The sequence below is a fragment of the Chelon labrosus genome, assembly GCF_963514085.1.
Source record: "Chelon labrosus genome assembly, chromosome: 6".
NCBI lineage: Eukaryota > Metazoa > Chordata > Actinopteri > Mugiliformes > Mugilidae > Chelon > Chelon labrosus.
This window is the reverse complement of record NC_140342.1, coordinates 13323282-13345420: the sequence shown is the minus strand read 5'-3', so window position 1 is coordinate 13345420 and position 22139 is coordinate 13323282. Positions and strand designations below refer to the sequence as shown.

Sequence of the window (22139 nt, the reverse complement as noted above, 5' to 3'; positions counted from 1 at the left end):
TGGCAGTACTTGAGTAAATGTACTTTCCAACACTGGCATCAAGCCTAGGTTTTATTTAATGAAACATTTAACTCACTGGATGGGCAGACTCTAACACCAGCCTGACTGGTATATGAGATGTATTACTGGAAACCAATTAACAAATGAACTTCCCTGTCTTCACTGTGATGACTCTGTTAATCTCAATACCACAATCCTTTAATGGGAAACCTGTCAAATCGGGTGAAGCAGGTTAAAACTTACCTGTAGAAAATATAACTCATTCCTGTAGTGTTGCTGGAGCTGTCTGTACTACTCTGAAATAAAGAACCAAAATCGGATTTGAATAAAGTGGCACAATTTGCCAGATGGAGAAACCCAGGGTGGCCGCTGACTCGAGGCCAGGTCAGAGTGGCAGAGGTCTAAGATGACTAAACTGTTTACTACTCCAAAGCTTAATCTGAAGTGGTTGAAGTGCGAGTGTAATCTATATAGCAACTATCTAAAATGATGTGCTGGGAACCAAAATAAGTCACTGGCATGTTTCAGTGGATCCCCACATGCTAAGAATACTAATATGCTTTAATGGGTGAATGTTCCCTCTCAGTATTTATTCAGTTTGGCTGGGGAACTTTTAAATCCCTGCTGCAGCTCCACATTGGGCAATAATAATAAATCAAACTGATCCTTTAGAAAAGTACATTTAAAGAGAAAAATTCTCATCTGATATTGGCTCCTGAGTCTTATTAGTGATCCAGTTTCCTGATCCAAAATCAGCTGACGGGCTGCATGTTCACATTTGTGCTTGTAGCTGTAGTGCGCTCTGCTGGCCTCATAGAATAATGCAACACAGATTTCTAGCTAGTGGGGTGAGGATAAATCTTAATATTACAAAGATGTGAGATTGTCTTTCCTTTAAATTAGATGCAAACCCTTTGGCAATAACAAAAAATTTTAATGGTTAAATTATTTTTACCAGCTTAACATCTTGATCCATACCATTTCTATGGTCTGTATCCCAACATCACTATGAGGCCTTCACAAACCGAACAGTCTACAGTGTCTTCGACGAGTCTTGCAGAATATATTCCATTAAAACCATGGAAAGAAATAAGAAAGAGTAACGACAGAGTGCAGGATCCAGAAGTTCAATGCTCTTCGCTTAGGATTTTACTACTTCTTTGTTCCTCACTGCTCCTCTCTCGTCTGTCAACCTCCCTGGGTGGTTTGCAAGTGCGCGCCGCTCACGTACAGTATGCATGTGTGTTTATTTAGTCTGTATAGGGGAACTGAGCTAAGGCCTCTGCCAATTTTCTTTACACTGAGAAAATATGCTTTCGGACAGATGGAAAAAGGGAAGCAGTTAAACAGTCCCCGGGCCAACAGATACAAGACCCCTCCTTCCTCAAGTCAACCTCCACCGCTACCATACATCCAGCCCGAGAAGCCGGCACCTCCAGACACTGCTGCTTCTTTACCATGACTGCACATGACGCCACGCAACATGGCAGTGCAGGGTCCATCGACTCGGTGTGTTAGGGTGTACTCTGCTTAAGTGCATTTCAGCTAAATATTGAACTCTTATCAGTGTGAACAAACAAATGAGTTACAGAGCTGTCTGAGTTCGCGTGAGGGAAGGCCCACCCTGGAGGCTCTACAACATGTGTGCGCCGTCGCAAATGTAAAACTGATAACGCACCAAGTGTCTGAGCCATGAGTGCAGAAGAAATAATCAATGAACATGCACATAAAAATACAGTTGCTACTGTACAAAGTGATATAATACTGTAACACTACTGAAGAGATACATATTATTATGACGTTAGCAGATGAGATCAAATGATTTTTAGCTGATGTGCTGAATATTCAACAATAAACAGTTGAACAAGAAATTTTTGCATTGCCACGACAGCGCTTTTATGATAGGATCACCAGAACTCTGCTCAGATTTGAGACAGATATACACATGGAAACACTTAAATGATTTACTCCAAGCCAATAAAACTATCGGTATTAATTATATAAATTCAAACGCCAGAGGTTCAAAGTGTCATAATAACAGTGAAGGCTGCGCACACACACACACACACACACCCGCAACTGATTCATATTTCACTTTTTAGTCTGTAATTTAAAACAGGAAGTTTGAATTTTTTTTTGTTTTTGTTTTATAGACTCTCAGGCTACGTGGGATATGATTTCAAAGAGATATATGAAAGAGAAAGTAATTATATTATATAACTTGTGTGAAGATATGAGTAACTTTGATAACACCTATGCGAATCAGTGTTTTTAATATGTTGTTTGTGACGATCACATATTTTCTACGTGTGTAATCAGGCAAAAAAGCAATGCTTTATAACTTTATTACACAATGAGGATATACTGAGCAAAAACACTGTTAAAGCCATAAAAAGTCATGTGATCATGGAGCTCACACAGAGTGGACAAAAACATGCCGACCAGGGTCAAATAAACACACGTACAAGTTTTTTTTTAATGCAGCAGAGAGAAGGTAAAAAGTTGAGCTTATCTTATTCAATCCACTCAAGGCCACTGGGAAGTGTTGCACTCAGGACTAAAGGCTGTGAGAATGGATTGACTGAGGGGAGGAAAGGAGAGGAGGAGGAGGAGGAGGTGTGCTCTGAGCAGAGACGACTGAAGAGGGGAGGAGGGTTTGAGGGAGAGAGAGAGAGCGAGAGAGAGAGAGAGAGAGAGAGGAGGAGGAGGGTGTAGGAGTTTGGGGGATGAGAGAAAAAGAAGGAGGAGGGGAATACCACCCACTAAGCCAGTTGTGGAGAGGTTCTGGGGGTTGGGCTGCCCACAGGAAACAGTTGTGGCTCCATCCCAGGCCTCACACCAAGCAGCCCTGGGCCACCCAGTCATCGACAGACAGACCTACCAAATGGCCTCGACGGCCGACCGACAGGGATCTGTTTATTTTTCATCCTTTGGCGGTGGGGGGAAAATTGTTCAGCACAAGCTGTTTATTAGACCTTTGATTTGTCATGTGTCAGCGTTTACTCGCAGGGAATGTGTATACATAAGTCCGGCTTGTGTATAGTTAGGAGGTTTGGAGGCTGGGAGGGTGTGGGCACGTACCGGGGAAGCTAGGGGGGGCTAAAAGAAAAGAGGAAAAATGGGAAGCCTCCCACGCTGAAGGCAAGGCTGAACTGCATTATGGGTCATTCTCCAGCTGTCCCTGATTGTTGATGTCATGGGGGACTGAACTTCTGTGCCTGGTTTGCAGTGGGTGTGGGAAGAGAGGGAGCATGTGGACAAACACAGGATTCCTGCGGTCACATGGATAACATGCAGCAGGCTAAATGGATCAACATTTAAAAGAATTTGAAATCCTAGGGCACAGATTGACATATCTGAAAATTTAATCTTACAAGTGGGTTTGATGTGGATAAAATCTCCTTTCATGGTATATGTATTTTTATATTGACATATAATTAAATGTTATATGTGTTTCATTGCTTTTAACCTAAAAATATGTGTCCTTTTGCACTGTCATCTGCAAAACACATTTCAAATTTATCAATACCATCCGTAAAAAAGATATAATGCGATAGAAATGATATAATTAATCTGAAAAAATGTGACGTAAAATACAAAATGATCGAAAGTGGCAGTCTCAGAGAATTTAATATAAATAAATATCTGTCACTACACGGTATATTTCTGAATGAGTAGCAACCAACTGTGGTGACATTCTCCGAAATTAAAAAAATGCTGTATTACATTGCTGCTAATGTAATCTAATGCAGAATGCTAATGGCTTCGCGGATTGTTGCTGATGCAAACTGAACATTTCATGCTGCTGCAGATTCAAAAGCATTTAATATGTAAAACAAGCTGACTTTCATCACAAAGTAGTCATAGCAAAAGCCTCGTGCTTGTCTGTGAGCTTAGATTTTACAGTTCATAAGAACTGAGTCTGCAAAACAATTCGACAGCCTTGTTTTGGACAGCGGGTCAGTTTGACATATTGCAGGGAGTAATGAGACAAGAGGCAGCCGCGGAGAGCTGTTAGATGAAGAGCTGCTGGGGATAGGACGCAGACCTCTAACTTCTCAGCGAGGTAACCCCTTTTGCTGTGACCTGCTGTTCCTAGACTCGTGACATTTGCAGCATAATCTCAAACCGTGGTTGGCCACAGACAAAACAGGACAATTACTGGCTGATTTCTCAAACTGGCTGCTCCCAGACTTCTGTGGCCTGTGTTTGCTGTTACCACCAGTAAGTACGAGGTGTCGTCAAATCAACCAGCAGTGAGAGGTTTCATAAAGTTGATCTAACATTCATTCATTCATCTTCTGTAGCCGTTTGTCCTGTGAAGGGCCGGGGGGGGGGGGACTGGAGCCCATCCCAGCTGTCATCGGGCCACCGTGGACAGATTGCCAGTCTATTGCAGGGCCTGATCTAGTTAACATTTATACATTTTTACACATTACATTACGTTTTTTACACACAAGTCCACTATCAAATGCATCATCAACTACATAGTGAGAACTGAGAAGAAGGAGAGGATCAATGTTTCATCAGACAAAATTGTGAACAGTAGTATTTTAAACTTATATAACAAAGAAACATCTACCACTTATCCATATATCACTTTGTTCTTAAAACACTGAATATGTTTAATTTAGTAGCATATGTAATTCCCAAATATATATATATAGGCCTATATATATACAGATTTAACAAATGGCAGTGCATATTATATTACAGCGCATGGAATGTCTTGGTACATTTCTAAATGGGTCACATTTTATGACATCAAATTAGTGTTTAACTGCAGACTTGTGGTGCAAAAGTGCCATAAAAGATGTCACCGGGGCTTGGACTACCAACAACTTGTTGTTGGCAGTTTACAGTTGATTTTCCTGCCGGATGTTCCTAGCGGATCCAGGAGGTGGCGGTATAGAGTCAGTCTGTGTCTTTAATTTAAAACAAAACGTAGAAGAAGAACGCCTCTCAGGACCAATCAGGTTCTTAAACTCTCGGAAATAACGCCAGTTCAAATCTGAGGCGCTGTTGTTGGATTCGAGACGTAGGTAGGTAAGAGAGTTTTTTGTCTCTAGTCAGTTGGACGAAATAGAAATTAACAAAACTACAGTCAAACGGCGTGTTTGACGGCGGTTTCATTATAGCAAGCCTCTTTATCGACGAAAGACGGAGAAACTGTCCACATAATTGCTAGATAGCGAGTTAGCTTGACAGTACGCTAACGTTACTACTTGGACTTTAATTTCTTCCCCAGCAGCAAAAAGCCAAAATGGAAACCAATCTGTCCAGATTTCTGGTTGGACTTTCTGTACAGATAAGTCGCAGTGATGGTGAGTTATTACTGCCTGTATGCTAACCCTCTAAATAATACCTGTGTGTCGTTAGCTTGACTTTGACTTTCATCTGTTTGTGTGTCAACCAGGTCGAGTCCATTCGGCCACGGTGAAAACCGTCGATTCTGTAAAGTCTACAGTCATGGTGGAGTGGCAGGAGAGGAAAATATGCCGAGGGAAGGAGGTCAGTATGATGGAAACACGTTTTGTTACATTTATTGTGATATATAAAAAAAAAAAGTAGTAGTGAAATCAGTCTCTTAAGTGGTTGTGTTTTGTATTGTAGGTTGAATTGTGCGAGTTGTGTACACTCAATCCGGAGCTTTTGGATCATATTAATGCAGCCAATAATAAAGCTGCTGACCCACCCCCTCCTGCCCAGGACAAGGTGAGTGTTAGCTTGAAAAGGAAATGGTCCACCTTGGTGCCAGAGCCAACAGTTTTTGAACATGTCCGTTATAGACACTGTGTTATGAGACAGTCCTTCCTGTATAGTTTCTCCTGCAATTAGACTATTTTTCTCTGTCATGGATTCTGAATCAAAGTTGAATATTATAGATTATTACATCGCTGTCATGTAAATTCTGCACTGGCTTTGTTGTATAATACACTCACTTGCCTTATATTATCAAAGTCCTGCACTGAATCTTAGCTGTTGACTGTTGTAATATCCAGTTTATGTTAAAACTGTGTAATAAAGGTGGTAATTCAACTGTATGATGATTCCAGAGGGTGTAGTTTGTGGTGCTGTTAAACTGGATTCAATTAGTGTTTGTTATTTAGCCTAGACTAAAACAGGGTTGTCAAAATAATAGTAACACATGTCAGTACAATACAATTCAGTAGTACCACAAACCACAGCATCTGCAAACACATTTGAATCAACAGCTGTCTAAGCTATGTTAAACAAATGCTGAATGCTACGACCTTCATGGAGCTTGGATTAAGTGCAGGACTGTCATTTTTTAATTATTTTGTTATCACTAGTATACCTACTGAACTGGCAAGTGAGTGTATGTTACACATGGCATGGTAATGTTACTCTTCATATGGATTAGGAAGCATCATTCGATTAAATCCTTATTTAAACTTGAGATACATTACACCTCATTTGCAATTGAGCCGAGCAAACAACTAAATTAAAACTGTATTAACTAAGTTCAGTAAAAACAGACGGCAGTGCAAAGCAATCAGATCATTTCAGCAGGCTTGAAATGGACTTGTATTAAGAACAATAAGGAATTGAATGGGGTAAAAAAACACAAGGGCCTTATAAATAAATAAATACATAAATAAATATATAAATAAATAAATAAATAAAGCTCAGTGTTCTCTTACGGAGGGGGAGAGTGCCAGATGTTGAGATTGCAATGACATACAAAAGTTAACATAAACAAACCAGACTTTTATAATTGAGCTTAATGGCTGATCATTTTCTCCCTGTTTGTCTCTTCTGTAGAAGTACGATGGTCGATTGCGCTCATCCAGGATACCTGCTCCTGCCATGTGTATGTAACTAAAAAGTGCACTATTTGTATGTGGAACTGCAGTGTCCAGTATCATCACCTAATAGATTGTTTTTCTTCCAAAAGCCTCTGCTCCAGCAGTTCAAACAGCTGAAGAATCAGGTCCTCAATGCATGCATGTTGTAGTCACTAAAGCAATTGAATTGTGGTTTCTAATCAAATCAAATTAAATTAATCACTCATTTTGTTAAAGGGATGAGGGTGTAAATGCAATAAATCACAATCCTAGAGGGGCTGAATTCTTGAATATACACAAGTAATCTTCTGCTTTTAGTTTAGTGATAAGTCACAACGATGCAAAGCAACGCATTTTGGTGTTGGGTCATTCTGGCTGGCACTGTTGGCTTTGCCTGTTAATCCACTAACGTTCAGCTTGCGATTTGTGATTCGCTAGTAACACATTTAAAAAAAAAAAAAAAAAAAAACAACGGTTAAACTGCACCCAGATACTCACATTTCAGGTCTTTGACTTGGCTTATTCTGTGTTTCAGTTGTCAGTCGGAATCAGGCCCGACAGACGTGTATGTTCGAAGGCTCTGCATCTGGTCTTGCACCGTTTAAAGCTACTGAGTCTCCTCCGACAAACCCGGAGACGATTCGTCCTGATCTCGCCCCTTCATCAGAACTTTCTGGTTGGTAGTGATCTTCTGGATACAGAATAGAAAATTAGCAAAACACATGAGAGAAACACATAAAAGCCAAATATTTGTTTCTTTTAACACTCCACTGTTGATGATTAGTAACCAAATCCTACTCATATGTATTGAATATTTTGCCCATATTTGAGTATGTATGTGTGTTTCACATGTATAGACAGTGTAATCTTTCAGAGCTTTCTTTGTTCAGTAATCTTGAAATGTCATTTTCATAAATTCACTTGTTTCTCCTTTCTTATAAAGCAAATTCCAATCAACGGCGCAAAAAGAATACTACCAAACCAGCCCTGACGCTACCTTTTGCTCGTGAGGCCATGAAGGAAAATAGCGAACCTGAGAAGATGCCTCCCCCGCCGCCTCCAGCCATAGGTGAGTAACCAGTTTTACATCAATGTGAAATCACAGCCTTCTGAATTTCTTGGATCTACAGATGTATTCTATATGCAGAGACAAAGAGCTATACACATTAGTGTCACAAGTGTTTGATGTTTTGATCAGTTCATTTAAAAAGGTGCACATTCTGTCCTTGCACTTCAGGCAGAAGACGATCTGTGGCTCACCAGGAATTAAACAAAGGCAACAAAAGGCTGTCTTGTGTTGCAAAGCCCCCTGACATGCAGACCAAGAGGGGAAAGGTGATATTTTTTTTAAAACCATCTAGATATTTTTTAAGCGGAACTTTCAGACATGAACGTTATTTCTCATGCCCTTTTAGTTTGGGGAAGCTTCTCGACCCAACCAGAAATTCTACGAGATGATCCAAGATTTCAGAGAGACCTTGGAAGTAACCCCCATGTCAGCCAGTGACCTGGTAAGATTGGACTCATGGACCATGTGCATGCTTGTTTTGAAACATGCTGCCCACTCCTTCTTTTGTCCGTATTTTATAGATTGAGCCTCGTAGGATTTGTGTGTGTGTTCGGAAGCGGCCCCTTAACAAGCAAGGTAGGCCAGAAGTTGTGCATACTTTGACTACACAGTACCATCTGAATGTATTGGAGTAGAAAATACAAGCCATTGCCCTTTTTTATACTTATATATATATATATTTTCTATTTCAGAGCTTAATAAGAAGGAGATTGATGTGGTGTCTATTCCTGGGAATGGTGTGTTGCTGGTCCATGAGCCAAAGCACAAAGTGGACCTCACCAAGTACTTGGACAACCAAGTCTTCTACTTTGACTACTCCTTTGATGAGACCAGCACCAATGACATGGTCTACAAGTAATTACTTTATTTGTTCTCTTATTAAATAAAAATTGAGTCTGATTGATTTTCTAAATTGAAGGATTGTTTCCTCATAATTTCTTTCTGTGGTAGTATGATTTAATCACTCTTATTTTGTCATCCTGTCTGGTGTTTTGATTTTCTTTTCCCACATGAAGTAATTAATGTGGTGTTTAAATATGTACTTTGTACTTTGTACTTCAACTTGTGACAATGTTTTTTTTTTGTTAGGTTCACAGCAAAGCCTTTGGTGCAGTCCATTTTTGAAGGTGCTATGGCAACATGTTTTGCCTATGGCCAAACGGGAAGTGGTAAGACTCATGTAAGTCTCTGCTTGCTGTAATTGGACTAAGTTGTCTTGAAGCATAATTTTCCAAACGTAGTATTCATTGTTGACCATATTTTTTTTTAGACAATGGGAGGCGACTTCACAGGGAAGCAGCAGAACAGCGCTAAAGGAATCTACGCCTTGGCAGGTAAGACCAAGACTGTCCTCAGATGCACTTCGTCTTTATCTCTAAGTAGGAATCAGGCAAAAGCAAAGTTCCAATTAGTTTTATTCCTGCGTAATTTATATTTGTTCAAGTTAATTAATATGAGACTTATTGCTTGACTTTTTAAACTACAGAACATTAAGGATTGATTAAACTGGTCCCTTATCAAACTGTGATTAATTTTTTTCTTCTAGCCCAGGATGTTTTCACCTATCTCAACCACAGGAAGTATGCTAATCTGGATCTCTCTGCTTATGTCAGCTTCTTTGAGATTTACAATGGCAAAGTAAGAAAAAAAAAAAACAATCCACTGGTACATTTGAGAACATTTTTATTCAAGTTATCACTTTAACAAGATGTACTTTTTGATTTAGGTGTATGACCTGCTGAATAAGAAGGCCAAGCTTCGTGTTTTGGAGGATGACCGACAGCAGGTTCAGGTGGTGGGCCTGGAGGAAGTCTGTGTGTCCTCAGCAGAAGAGGTTATCAAGATGATTCAGTTGGGCAGTGCATGCAGGTACTTTGCCATTAACAGTGTGTATATTTCAGTCTTAAGGTACATGCTTCTTTCTTTGCTCTTTTTAAACTAGATGTTGACTAAAACGTATTGATAATTGTGATCATTGTATAGTTATTATGGCAACCCGAAAACTACAATTGGAACAAAAAGTTTTAAATGTTTTAAACTGTTAGCGTGAAGCCAAAGCATGTGATTGAACTTTTATGAATCCTGTTGTATTTCTTCTTCTTTACAGAACTTCAGGCCAGACCTCAGCCAATGCCAACTCATCCCGCTCTCATGCCGTCCTCCAGATTGTGCTTCGACGCAACGACCGTGCTACCACGCTGCACGGCAAATTTTCACTGGTCGATTTGGCTGGCAATGAGCGGGGCACAGATGTCAGCAGCAATGACCGCAGCACTTTGGTGGAGACTGCAGAGATCAACCGCAGCCTGCTGGCTCTCAAGGTAAACTATGGTTGATACTGATGCCTCTACACACTCCATAAATAACTAGCTGGGCAACATAGAGTCGGTTTGTGTCTCTTTTTAAAATGAAACCGTAAAGGAGAGTGCTCCAAATGCTTAAATCTTCTGACATTCTCAGAACTCGATTCAAATATTAATGTGCATGTGCCGCAAGCTGTTGAAAATATGCCCAACACCTCTATTTTATTGTCCTGCAGGAGTGTATTCGTTCACTGGGAAAGAACAGTGATCACATTCCTTTCCGGATGAGCACTTTAACCAAAGTCCTCCGGGATTCCTTCATTGGAGAGAAGTCCAGGACCTGCATGGTGCGTTAAAACGTCAAATTACAGGCTATAGTTTATTGTGGTCTGGTGCAGATGCACAATAGGCACAAACTTAAATGTATGTACGTTTGTTTAAATACAGAATTAATGTATGCATATTTTCTTTCTTTATTTCATAGATTGCCATGCTCTCTCCAGGCATGGCTTCATGTGAATATACAATGAACACACTACGATATGCTGACAGGTACATGTTTAGCTACTGAAGATCAATCTTGACGTTGTTGTTTATTTTTTTTTCAATGAGAACACAATGCTATGTATGGGATGATGAAGCTTGAAACATTTTCTGCTCTTTGACAGAGTGAAGGAACTGAATGGCAATTCCAAAACCAGTGGAGCACCTAAGGCACAGGAGCCACTTAGTAGCTCCTCAGATGAGGTAAGTTTTCGCATGAGACCAAAATGATTTAATTATGAGCAATATAATCTGTGTGTGATAGGTTTAAATGATTTGTTTTTTCTCTCTTGTACTGTTTAGGAGTCTGTGGACACCAGCGTGTATGATGCCATATCTCAGGTGACTGAGCTGGAAGAGAAAGTTTATGCAGAACTAAAGGTAGAGTTTTCTTTACTTTGCTCTTCCTTACCACACACATGTTGAACAGAAGTTTTGTATATCATTGTACATTTCTAACTCTTGTTCCTCAGAGGTCAAGCGAGCTTGCAAATGCAATGGACCAAACCTCGTACAACATTGAGACAGGGCTTCCTGACCTGTTGGATCACTCACGGAAGTTGCTGGGTTTGTACAAACTAAATGCTAAATCGAGAAATATCACACAGTAAACATTGCCGTTATTCTTGCTGGGCTGCAGCTTTTGTTTAAAGCCATTCGCATCAGATGATGGAGCTTCTACATCTGTGAAAAATCTGAAAGTTCACCAAAACATCTAGACCACAACCAATCTCCTTGCTATCCGGTCAAATATATTGTAGTGTCCAACAAAGAATTGGCCATAAATAACCAAAAGGTGAGTGCTTTACAATAATTAAGTCTTGTTTGTCATCCACAGACACTGTTCTGGCTTTGCAGGAGCGAATGACGAGGCTGGACCAGTAAAACAAGCCCAAAAACCAAGTAGTGGGCGTTTGAAAGAGTTCTTGACTTTTAACACTTCAGATTTTACTGTTTATAACCCTGTTAAATAAAATGTATTTGAACACTGTCTCAGGCATCACATCAATTACATATTGTTTGATGCTGAAGGTTTCCCGTAGGAACCATGCATCATAACCTAGCTAATAGCTGAACAAGGGAGGGGAGACCACACATGAGGACAGAGCCAAGGGGGAAGTATAACCCAAGTACCAACAACAAGTAGCCAGGTCAGAGCTTTCAAAGGAAGAGATGTTAAATTATTTAATACACACATGGTCTCATGGTAATTCAGTTCTGATACTGAGATGCATTTTTGAGAACAAATATCAGAACTGAGCATACAGAACCGATGCCACAGGTGAGTGCTGTACAGCCTCTACAGAACCACTCATGGCCATCTAAACTGAGTTCTCTAGTATTACCAAGTAGTTAATAGTTTAAGAACTAAGCAGGTTAGGAGTTTAAATCACTTCAAGCTGGTGAATGCCGTTGCTACAGACAATTGGTTACACAAAGTAGATGTAAGCAAAGCCCTTAAATTGTAATCCAGTGGGTGATTATATTTCTCAACAATTACAAATTTTGAAAGCATTGCTTTGGTATTGACAATTTGGAAAGGCAAATGCTGTTCTGGTCAGACTGTAAAGGTCGCTGCTGTGTCTTAGTCTTCTGCTTATCCGGATCCGGGTTGCGGGGGCAGTAGCCTCAGCAGGGAAGTCCAGCTGGCATATGAGGCTCTGTTATTTATAATTATAATTTATAAATAGAGGTTCGAGCACTTCAAGTGGTTGGAGCCTTAATAAATTTGTTTGGATTTCTATTATAATTTTATTTATTTATTCCTTCTTCTCCCGGTCCCATTACAAGGACAGTTAACAGTTAACAGTATGTGATACAGAGAAAATAAATGGGGAGACATGTTAACCACAAGGTGGCTCCATAGTTATAGTTTGTCTATAAATTCAGTGTATATTTTTATTCGAAGATTTCTTAAAACCGGCAGCAGAAATGGTATGATTGAATCCGAAAAAAAACAACACCGTGACTGTTTGCTTGTTAACTAAGCCAGTCAGGAACAGCTGATTGTGTATGGTTTAAAATGACATGACAGTGTAGTTGAACAGCCAGAACGGTAGGTGGCGCTAAAGGCGGTGCTAGTTGTGTTTTGAATTCATAGATTACGGCAGGAGGAAGAGGAGGGACCAACCAGTAACGAAGTGTACAGATTAGCCTTCCTCCTCCACTACTCTCAGTGAGAGAGCACACCAACCCCGGAACGGATGGCGATGAAGTGGTTACGTTTTTCGCTCCTCGTCTTGGGGGTTTTCTCGCTGTGCTGCGCCACGTCTGGTGACAGCAGTGGCGTGAAAAAGATGAAGATGCAGTTCGCAACGGGACCTCTTCTCAAATTTCAAATTTGGTAAGCAGATAAGCGAAAATCTGGCGAGTCATTGCACGCTAGCTAAACTCTGAGGCTAACAGCGTAGCAGGCCGAATCGATAAAAGCTACGCTAGGTTTATGTTAGCATGTCTTGTTAATAAGCTCTCTCGTCAAATATTTGTGTTTATTTTAAGTCTTTAACTATTCTCAGCACACATAATTAAAAAAAAATAAATAAATGGATGTTTTTTTATTTTTTTGTTTTTTCTGTCAGCTCTCATAAACATGGCTCCACTTCCGCTTTCAAAAATGCCACTAACGTTAAATCCCACAAGAGCCGCCCAGAGTCCGTAGATTAGATTAACCAGTTCTTTACACTGTACGGACTACAGGATTATTTCAAATCCGGGTTAAATGCCTCATTTGTCCGGATCTATGACTGTATGCTACTTAAACGTTGTACCTTCTGTTTTTGTGCATCATGCCGGGCGCTTTGAGCTGACTCTATTGAAGCAGATGGCAGTTTAGCTACATAACATATTAACCAAAGCATGTGTTCATCTTTAACCACGAGGATTTCGGTTATGCTAATACAAATATCACGTGGTTTTACGTGAACTCTGTGTGCGAGGATATGAGACTTGAGTAAACATGAACATTTGCATTTCTTTAAAGCTAACAAACACAAGAAATGGGGACATGCAGCCTTAAAAGTTCATAGCAAGATAACTTGCTGCATACTTGAAGTTCACATAGTCTCCAGATAGGTTTGGAATTAAGATTTGACTGATAAATTGTCAGTCTAACCCTTACGAAGCTGTGTTGTGACTATCTTTCTCTTCCATGTTTGTTCTTCCAGCTCCAAACTGTGTCTTTCTTTCTAACGGTGTGTTTGTCTCCACACAGCATTTCCTGAGGGTACAAGCGGGTGTTTGAGGAGTACACGCAGGCCTTGTACCAGCGGTACCCGGACATCCGCATTGAAGGGGAGAACTATCTTCCCATACCCCTCTATCGGTAAGAGAGCGAGGGATTGTCTGCCTTGTTACAAGTGGATTATGTGCAGCTTTATTAAAGCGGCCTCAAAGCCGCCCGAGATTAGCTGTGATTCGACTGAGGAAGCAGAATTCTCATGGCTCAGGCTTTTCTGGCCATGGAGTTTACTTTGGGAGTTTTGACGTAGCCCAACGTTTGTGGAAAAACTGTATCCATATGGCTCTAAAACTTAATGTCACTCATTAAGGTACAAATGAGGCAACTTTTTTTATAATTGATCATTGATTTAAATGTTTTCAAATAAAGAATTGGCCTACGTTTCCATAACAGGGCGAGTCTTAATGTGAGACTGGCTTGTGTGGTAATCCCAGGCGTTGTAGTTAAAGCTGTGACTCTCAGGTCCTCATCTGGTGAACTCTTAATGAACCCACTAGAGAATACCCCTATTAAAGAACAGAGACAGTAGTGCACGCTGGGAGTCAAATTCTTCAGCCAGTGTGTTCAGCCAGTCTTACGATGTATATCTCTTGCTCAATCACCAACAGAATATGTCCACTCATGGGTTGTCGTTCAACCAGTTTCGGCATGTCGAAGTTTAAAGTAGTAATACAGGAGTCAAACAGTCTGCAGGCCCCAATTTTCATATTCAAATCATTTGGTAAGATGATTCATCGGATATGCTTCTGTGTCCATTTGAATTTTATTAAGAGAATGACTTTTCAGGAATTCAAATTTTATTTCCATACCAGCCAAATTCTATAAACCAATATCTCCATAATTTTAATGTATCTTAAAGGCTGTGGACAGATTTAACATCTATATTAAGCATTGTTTGACATTTCTAGGACCGGTATCTAATCCACTTTTTTTCTTTTCTTTCCTCAGACACGTTGCTTCCTTCCTGTCTATGTTCAAACTGCTGGTGATTGGGCTCATTATTATTGGCAAGGACCCTTTTGCCCTCATTGGTATGCAAGCCCCGGGCATCTGGGAGTGGGGTCAGGGAAATAAGGTAAGTGTTCCTGGCATTACTGGAGTTGTCAAAGCTCGGATCCTGTGAGAATTTTTGTAAATATCACGTGTGGTGTCTTTGAGGGTGGAGTCAGGAACATGAGTTGAATATAGTAATGCAGGAAGGGGGGGCTGTAGTTGTCTTTGTTTCTAACACAGCTGTATCCAAACACAACATCAATTGCGCCCTACACCCATAGGGTTTCATTAGGCGCTCATTCAGGGGCTTCAGGAGGCTGTGTTGAGCATTGTTTGGCTTGGATCTGATGTCTCCAGGGTTTAAAACCTGCTCAGAGGGAGACGGCCAACTGAGTACAAACATAGTTTTGTAAATAAAACTGCAGTAACTGCTGTTTGTGCATCTTAACTGAAAGCTCTATGTATTGTGTGTTTAGAAGTCAAAGTTTTTACAAACAAACTTGCAATTGCATACAGAATAAATAAAGATTTAGTCAGTGTTTGGCTTCACCTTGTTTTTACTAATGAGCTTTAAATCTTATCTAAGCTACATCCGACTAATAACACAGTCTTAGGGTCTCTAGCTGTGTACATGCATATTCAAAGCGTCTAAAGATGTATATATTGAATCCTCTTGGGTAAGACATCCCAAACTTCTATGTTGTATATGTGTTGATAGTGTCAATAACTAAAAAGCCTTGAGACATCTGACTGTGCCAAGCCCTGTTATTTGCCCCTGTGTAATCTTACTACAACCTAATCTCATCAATCAATAAGCAGAGCTCTTTGGGAGAGGATGTGCCTACGTCACAAATCAGTCCGGTCAAATTGAAAAGTGTGTTAACAGAAACGCCCACTTGAAGTGTCAATAAGAGAGAAAGCAATGTTTATACAAACATAAAAATTCAGGTCAATAAGTCATCCACTGTGTGTCTAGAGAGGAGGTGTTCAGGTACACACTATTTACACCTGTTAGACTGAGTAAAGAAGATTTGGATGGTAAACAATGTGGGGAAATCGTTTTTGTACAGAGGTCTCATTTCAGATTTCTTTCCCTCTTCTTTCAGATATATGCCTGCATGATGGTGTTCTTCTTCAGCAATATGATTGAAAACCAGTTAATGTCAACAGGAGCGTTTGAAATCACATTAAATGGTGAGTCTTTTGTTCAAACCATGAGCTTAGTGACTGACCCCAATGGTTTTGGATTAAGGTCAATTTTATTTGGCTTCAACTGTACTAACATAATGCTATATTTTATTACTGTTATTGTATCATAATTTGTTCCTACATTAATAAAGTTGTGTGTTGGTGGAACTACATCCAGTGGATTACAGTGAGAGTATTGTCTTTTCATAGATGTGCCAGTGTGGTCCAAACTGGAGTCAGGTCACCTGCCCTCCATGCAGCAGCTTGTACAAATCCTGGACAACGAGATGAAGATGAACGTTCACATGAACACAAGACCACATCTCCACTCTTAACCCTACTGTTAAATTCCTGGCTGGAGCTAAACGCCCCTCCATGTAAGTACACTAGTGTTCTTAGCCCTAGGAAAGCTGAAGGAATTGGTTTTCTTCTTTTTCAAATGTCCATGCTTTAATTTGGTCTGCTCTCCTCTTGTGTAGGTTTGAGGTGGGTTTCTCACTGGGCTGTGAGGTGATGTTTATGAACGTCTGCGCTGAAGGCAGGAAGACTGCTAGCACAGACTGGATGCCCCCATCACTCTTCACCATGCCCCTTAGAGATGTCCTGCCCCTGACGCCAGAGTGGGATCCATGGCAACAGTGCTAGCCATTTTCTCATTTACTTGTAATATTCATACTACTGCAGATTTCATCCAGGTGACATTAGTGTTCGCACGAGGAGAGATTTAACATTGATTCTTGTAGTTTTTAACTTGTTGCATATAATTGATTTATGTAATAAAATGGTGTCATTTGTTACCACTGAGCCATATGTAAAATTTAATTTTCTTTTTTGTCCTAGAGTGTCCTAAAGTAGTTGACCATGTAAAAACTGCAACTCTTAAAATCTGTAATCACTGTTGTGACATTGGGAAAATGTGTCTTGGTATGATTTCTGAATAATTTTTATATTTACATACCTTGGAGGAAGCTAAGAAGATTAATAAAACATATTGTAACTATTTAAATATGAGGCTAAGTTGATTTACTGATTATCTTGGTAACCTAAGTGAGAGGTAAGGTTTTAGAGATGGCAGTTTGAAATGGGTAATGGGCCAGTTCCCATTAGATGTCATCAAGATTGTGGTCACTTACTGTCATTGTGAGTTCCTGTAACACATAAGTGTTTTTATTTGTAAAATCAGACGTGGCAGATGCACCGATCAGACATAAGGCCTAATATTGTGTAGGTCTCCCTTGTGCCTCCAAAACTGTTGTGACTCATCAGAAAATGGACATGGGCCTTCTGAGGGTGTCCTGTGGGGGGCCTTTGGGTCCAATGGGTTGAGGGGAGGGGCCTCTGTGGATCATCCCACAGATACTTGATCAGTTTGGAATCTAGTGAATTTGGAGGCCAGGTCAACATATGCTGTTTTTTGAGTTGTTCCTGACACGTTTTTGTCTGTGTCAGGCTGCATCCTGCTGGGGATGGCTGCTGCCATCAAGGAGTGTCATTGCTATGGGGTGGGGGTGCCTGGCCTGATCTAGGTGGGTGGCATACAAATGCTAGGTCCAAAAGTTTCCCAGCAGAGCATTGAATTGTGACAGATGTTACAATGTTATTTACCTCTCTTGTCATGCATTTTGAAGTGCAGTTCCAAGTTAGAGGTGAATGCTAAAATACTATCTCTGAACACTAAAGGTAAGACTTCATTCACTCTGAGATTCCCTACAGTTATTTGGGGAAAAATTAGTCCAACCTAATACAAGATCATAAAGTCGTGTTCGACTTTATCTCATACCCCTGTGACTAGGCTGCTGTCATTGTGCTGCAGTGTTCTTTATTACAGATCCATCAACAATCCTTAAGGCAGCTGTGGATGAAGGCTCTGTCACTGTCGCTCATTACCCCATCAGCGCTGGCTTCCAAAAGCTTTCGGGCAACAACTTGGAGATGAGGTGCGAGTGAGGCCTTTAGCGGTCGGGGATGGGACGCCGTCACTAGGTACAGGTGAAGACGCTGAAGGGCCAGGTGAATCCTCATCTTTGCTGCCAACACAAACAGCTCCTCCTTCTGTGCTGATGATCCAGAAGCAGGTTCATCCCTTTGATATTCACCCTACAACACATCAAAGCCAGAATACTTCATTTTCGTTTATTAGCAAACCTGTCAATGTACAGTTTCTCAACAATCTGATGTCATGCAGTGCTCATAAGAAATGGCACTCATGAATTCCATGTAAATACAAGCTAAAGCTCAAATCTGGCGTTTTAATAAGCAGACATGCAGGGCACTGTAAATTTAATGTAATTTTTTTTTTTTTTTGGCTCAAACACTTGGTGCTTAATGTTTTGTGTTTGAAGAAAAAAAATAACATGTTAAAAAGAAGAAAGTAATGCTTTTGGTTTACCTGAGCACAGCAGGTACCCACGCTGAACTTTGCCTGTTGTCCTCTAGCCAAGAAGGACACAAACACTTGTGTGTTCCCCAGGACTCGCACACCGACAGATTTATTGAGGGACAAGAAGACGGGGTGCAGGGGTGTGGGAGTGAGGCTCAGATTTCCCCAGCTCCATCGAGAAACTCTGGCTCCTGATTCATTCAAACACTGGCCACCTGACCTGTTTAAAGCCAGCCTGTAACATCCACACACACACTGCTGTGAATATAATAAACATGTAATATAATGATACATAATTATATTTGCATGTCAGTTTTTCCCTTTAAGCACACATGAATATTCCTCCCATTAGTATGAAGAAAGGATATTGGTTAACCAAAATTATATTTAAAGATGTATATAAAAAACTAAATAATCCAGTATACTATATTTGTTACAAACTGTAATTATGAACCCATTTTTTGTACCATATGTTTCCATTACTGTGGTAACACGCCGCCACACCATCAGACTGGAACACGGCTCTAATCCGTTGGCTGGGGGCAATGCTGTCATCATACACGATGCACACTCTCCCTTTCTGCTGCGTGACCACGACAACGAGAGCCAGGAGGCCTGAGGGGTAACTGTAACCATGGCGATAAGGATGGGAACACCTACTGTAGAACACACGTTGATTTTCACATATAGTCTAAATCAGGGGCAGGCAAACTCGCGGGCCACAATGTGAGGGGCCGGGCCAGGAACAAATATTTGGAGTGTTTGTGTGAACAGATATATATGACATGTAAAAGTTATTACAACGAGCAACAACGTCAGTGGGAAAAGGAGAAGCTCCGCTACGTTTCTAAGAACACAGTGACGACGTCAACTGTGACGGCTGCAGCCATCAAGATGCAGGAGGATCTGGAAAATGAAAGAAGACACTGGGACCAGGAAAAGGCCGACCTCCAGCACCGCTTACAATCCATGACCGAGGCCATCAAGAAGACGGTGGAGGAGGGGGAGAACTCCAGAAAAGAGTTGACGGACAGACTGCCACACCTAGAACAGCAGATGGAGGAGGTGCCAAAAAAAGTGAAGAAGAAATCTCTGTGGAAGCGATTCCTCAAAATTTTCAAAAGAACTTGAGAGACCCAGCCTCAGCCTGACCTCTGCCATAACCACGAGCCTATGACCCCCCTCCTCCAACCCCTACCACACTGAACCCCCCCATCCCTTTCCCATGTGTGTGTGAATGGTTGTTTGTCCCTCTGTGTTTGTCCTGTCATGGTGAGGAGCCCCATCCAGAGTGGCCTGGTGTCTCTCTGTGTTAACCCTGTGATGTACTGGCAGCCTGTCCTTACGGTATTGGACAAAAAACATCTTTTGTCCATTGCCTGCTGGAAGAAGCTCCAGACATCAACAGCAATATGCTCTAGCCATCTACGGACAATGAATGAATGAATGAGTGAGTGAGTGAGTGAGTGAGTGAGTGAATGAGTGAGTGAATGGTTTCATTAACAGCATAAAAATAAAAACAACATACACTAATGTTTACACATCTCTTCTATAACTAAGTTCTGAGTTATTAGTTAGTTATAGTAAGTTATTGTTAGTAAGTATTGACGATTCTGAATATTTAAAGTAGCGTGATAGAATCTGAATTTAAGAAAAAACAAACCTGGAGTTGTTTTCATGCATTTGTCAACATTTATTTGTCTCTGAGAACACAGAACTGTCTAAAATAATTTATATACCATATTACAAAGTGTCTCAAATCAGATTTAAAATGAGTAAATAGGGAATTGTCTGTGAAGATTCTCAGTCATCCAGGTCATGGTATATCCAAAAAGCGTCCAACTGGCTTGTCTTCACAAAAACTCTACAAATCCAGTTGCTTTTTGGATAAATAGGGAATTAATGTTAAAAATATGCCCAAACTAGTAGGAATTTGAAATAACAGTAATAGAAACACTGTACAGTTTTTATTTATTTTGGGTGCAAAATAAAAAAATAACCCACATAATTAAAACAAACTTAACATAGTTAACATTGTTCCTGTGGTTAAAGCAGATCCATTCATCTTAGTTTGCATGAATCTGCGGGTTTGATCTTTTTTTTTCTCCATCAATCATGGTTTTAAACATATTAATATTTCCTCAGTTTTCTTCTCATCAGAACCTTGAAGCTCTTGAAACATTAACTACCGATCCTTATTCACATGGCCTACCATTTAATCAGGTGGTTGGGCAGTAGCAGCAGTTTTATCAATAATCAACTGCTAAGAAAGAGAAGTGGCCAGGACCACAGACGAGAAACATGCAGCTCTGCAGATAAGAGAGTCCATTAAGTCCATATTTATTGTATAGCGTCAACTTCAATATATTTTGGTAAACAGAATAAAAAAAAAGTGTCCAAACATTTATAGACTTATCTGGGACATGCAGTGGTTAGTATTTTCAGCCTCCAGTCAAATTAGCAAATATGGAGATTAATAAGAGTCAAATGATCAAAATAAAGACGAATAGGGCAATAAAACTTCTTTGCTTATAATGAATTGTAACATAAAAGTGAGATGGGGGATAAGAACAGAAACATACATGAATTCCCAGTTACTGAAAGCTTTACATACCATTGCTCATGCATTACATACATAGATCATTGTTAACTGACTTTCAGTCAAGTAAAACATTTGTAGACGTCGTTGTGATGCTCTTCTAACCGCATTCTTTAACGCCTTTACGCTTTGCTGTCTCTTCGTGTCTCCCAGGGGACACTCTGCTCCGGAGCACAACCATGAGAAGGAACCGGCAGATTGACGTCAAGCAGGGACATGACACCAGCTGAAGTGACTTGTCAATTTTTCCAAAATCAGAGAACCGACGGCAGAATTCTCCGTGCAGGTCGTCCAGTGATTTCCTGTATTTTTTCACGTCGAATGACTTGTTTGACATTTGCTTTGAGAATAAAGCTAGCTTGGTTTTGAAGGCTGGGATGTTTGTGTACATTTCATGAACAAACTGGTCTTTCCCTTGTAGCTTCACGTTCAGCTCATTCATGTGTGTCAGTACGTCCACAGCAAAAGCTAAATCACAAAGCCAATCTGTGTCACTCAGCTCAGGAAAATCGTCAGCTTTCTCTAGTAGCTCCAAAAATGAGAATCTCCTGTTTGAGCTCCCACACTCGATGGCATACTTTCCCCAAACTTAACCTGCAGACACTGGAGTGGTAAAGCAAGTCCTGGTGATCAGTGTCAGTTTCTTCAAGGAACTTAATAAACTGATGATGCTGAAGTCCCCTCGCTCGAATAAAGTTAACACGTTTTACAACTGGCTTCACTACGTGGTCAAGCTGCAATACGGATTTACACAGTGCTTCCTGGTGGATTATGCAGTGTAAGAAAATCACCTCCTGCTCAGGGTTGTCCTCTTTCACCCTCTCCTGGATTCTTTTGAGCAACCCGACGTTTTTCCCAGTCAGATTTGGCGATCCATCTGTGGTAACGTTGGCGAGCGTACTCCAAGGTAGCTTATGCCTCTTGGTGACCCCCGACGCACTGTCATACAAGTCCTCTCCCCGTGTTTTCCCCTTTAGGGATGCCATGGCCAATAACTCCTCCGTTATCTCAAAATTG

The 22139-nt window shown here is 40.6% G+C and overlaps 2 protein-coding genes across 4 annotated transcripts; both read left to right on the top strand.

Annotated features, from left to right (window-relative positions):
* The first annotated feature begins 5012 nt into the window (after positions 1-5012).
* On the top strand, positions 5013-11715 carry kif2c (kinesin family member 2C). Of its 3 annotated transcripts, XM_084547288.1 has the most exons (23): positions 5013-5042; positions 5249-5324; positions 5417-5511; positions 5614-5715; positions 6787-6835; positions 6920-6955; positions 7345-7485; positions 7753-7878; positions 8047-8144; positions 8225-8320; positions 8400-8454; positions 8571-8733; positions 8968-9058; positions 9149-9212; positions 9425-9516; positions 9605-9747; positions 9986-10199; positions 10418-10528; positions 10666-10733; positions 10850-10928; positions 11028-11105; positions 11198-11291; positions 11563-11715. In XM_084547288.1, exons 2-23 carry the CDS (start codon positions 5264-5266, stop codon positions 11607-11609), a joined length of 2103 nt encoding a protein of 700 aa, XP_084403414.1. In that variant the 5' UTR covers positions 5013-5042; positions 5249-5263; the 3' UTR covers positions 11610-11715. The 3 variants fall into 3 exon arrangements, with proteins under 3 accessions (XP_084403414.1, XP_084403416.1, XP_084403415.1); XM_084547290.1 differs by lacking the exon at positions 6920-6955; XM_084547289.1 differs by lacking the exon at positions 5013-5042 and having other exon boundaries at positions 5047-5324.
* A 1175-nt stretch (positions 11716-12890) lies between these two features.
* On the top strand, positions 12891-17143 carry selenot1a (selenoprotein T, 1a). The gene is made up of 6 exons (XM_084547307.1): positions 12891-13068; positions 13936-14046; positions 14911-15037; positions 16062-16149; positions 16354-16520; positions 16623-17143. Exons 1-5 carry the CDS (start codon positions 12929-12931, stop codon positions 16476-16478), a joined length of 591 nt encoding a protein of 196 aa, XP_084403433.1. The 5' UTR covers positions 12891-12928; the 3' UTR covers positions 16479-16520; positions 16623-17143.
* Positions 17144-22139: the final 4996 nt, after the last annotated feature.

Bases quoted from the DNA above. Each gene is read 5' to 3' on its own strand.
- kif2c (XM_084547288.1), top strand. From the start codon at position 5,264: ATGGAAACCAATCTGTCCAGATTTCTGGTTGGACTTTCTGTACAGATA. The intron at 5,325-5,416 runs GTGAGTTATTAC...TGTGTCAACCAG, and splicing joins ACAGATAAGTCGCAGTGATG to GTCGAGTCCATTCGGCCACG. The intron at 8,734-8,967 runs GTAATTACTTTA...TTTTTTTGTTAG, and splicing joins ACCAATGACATGGTCTACAA to GTTCACAGCAAAGCCTTTGG.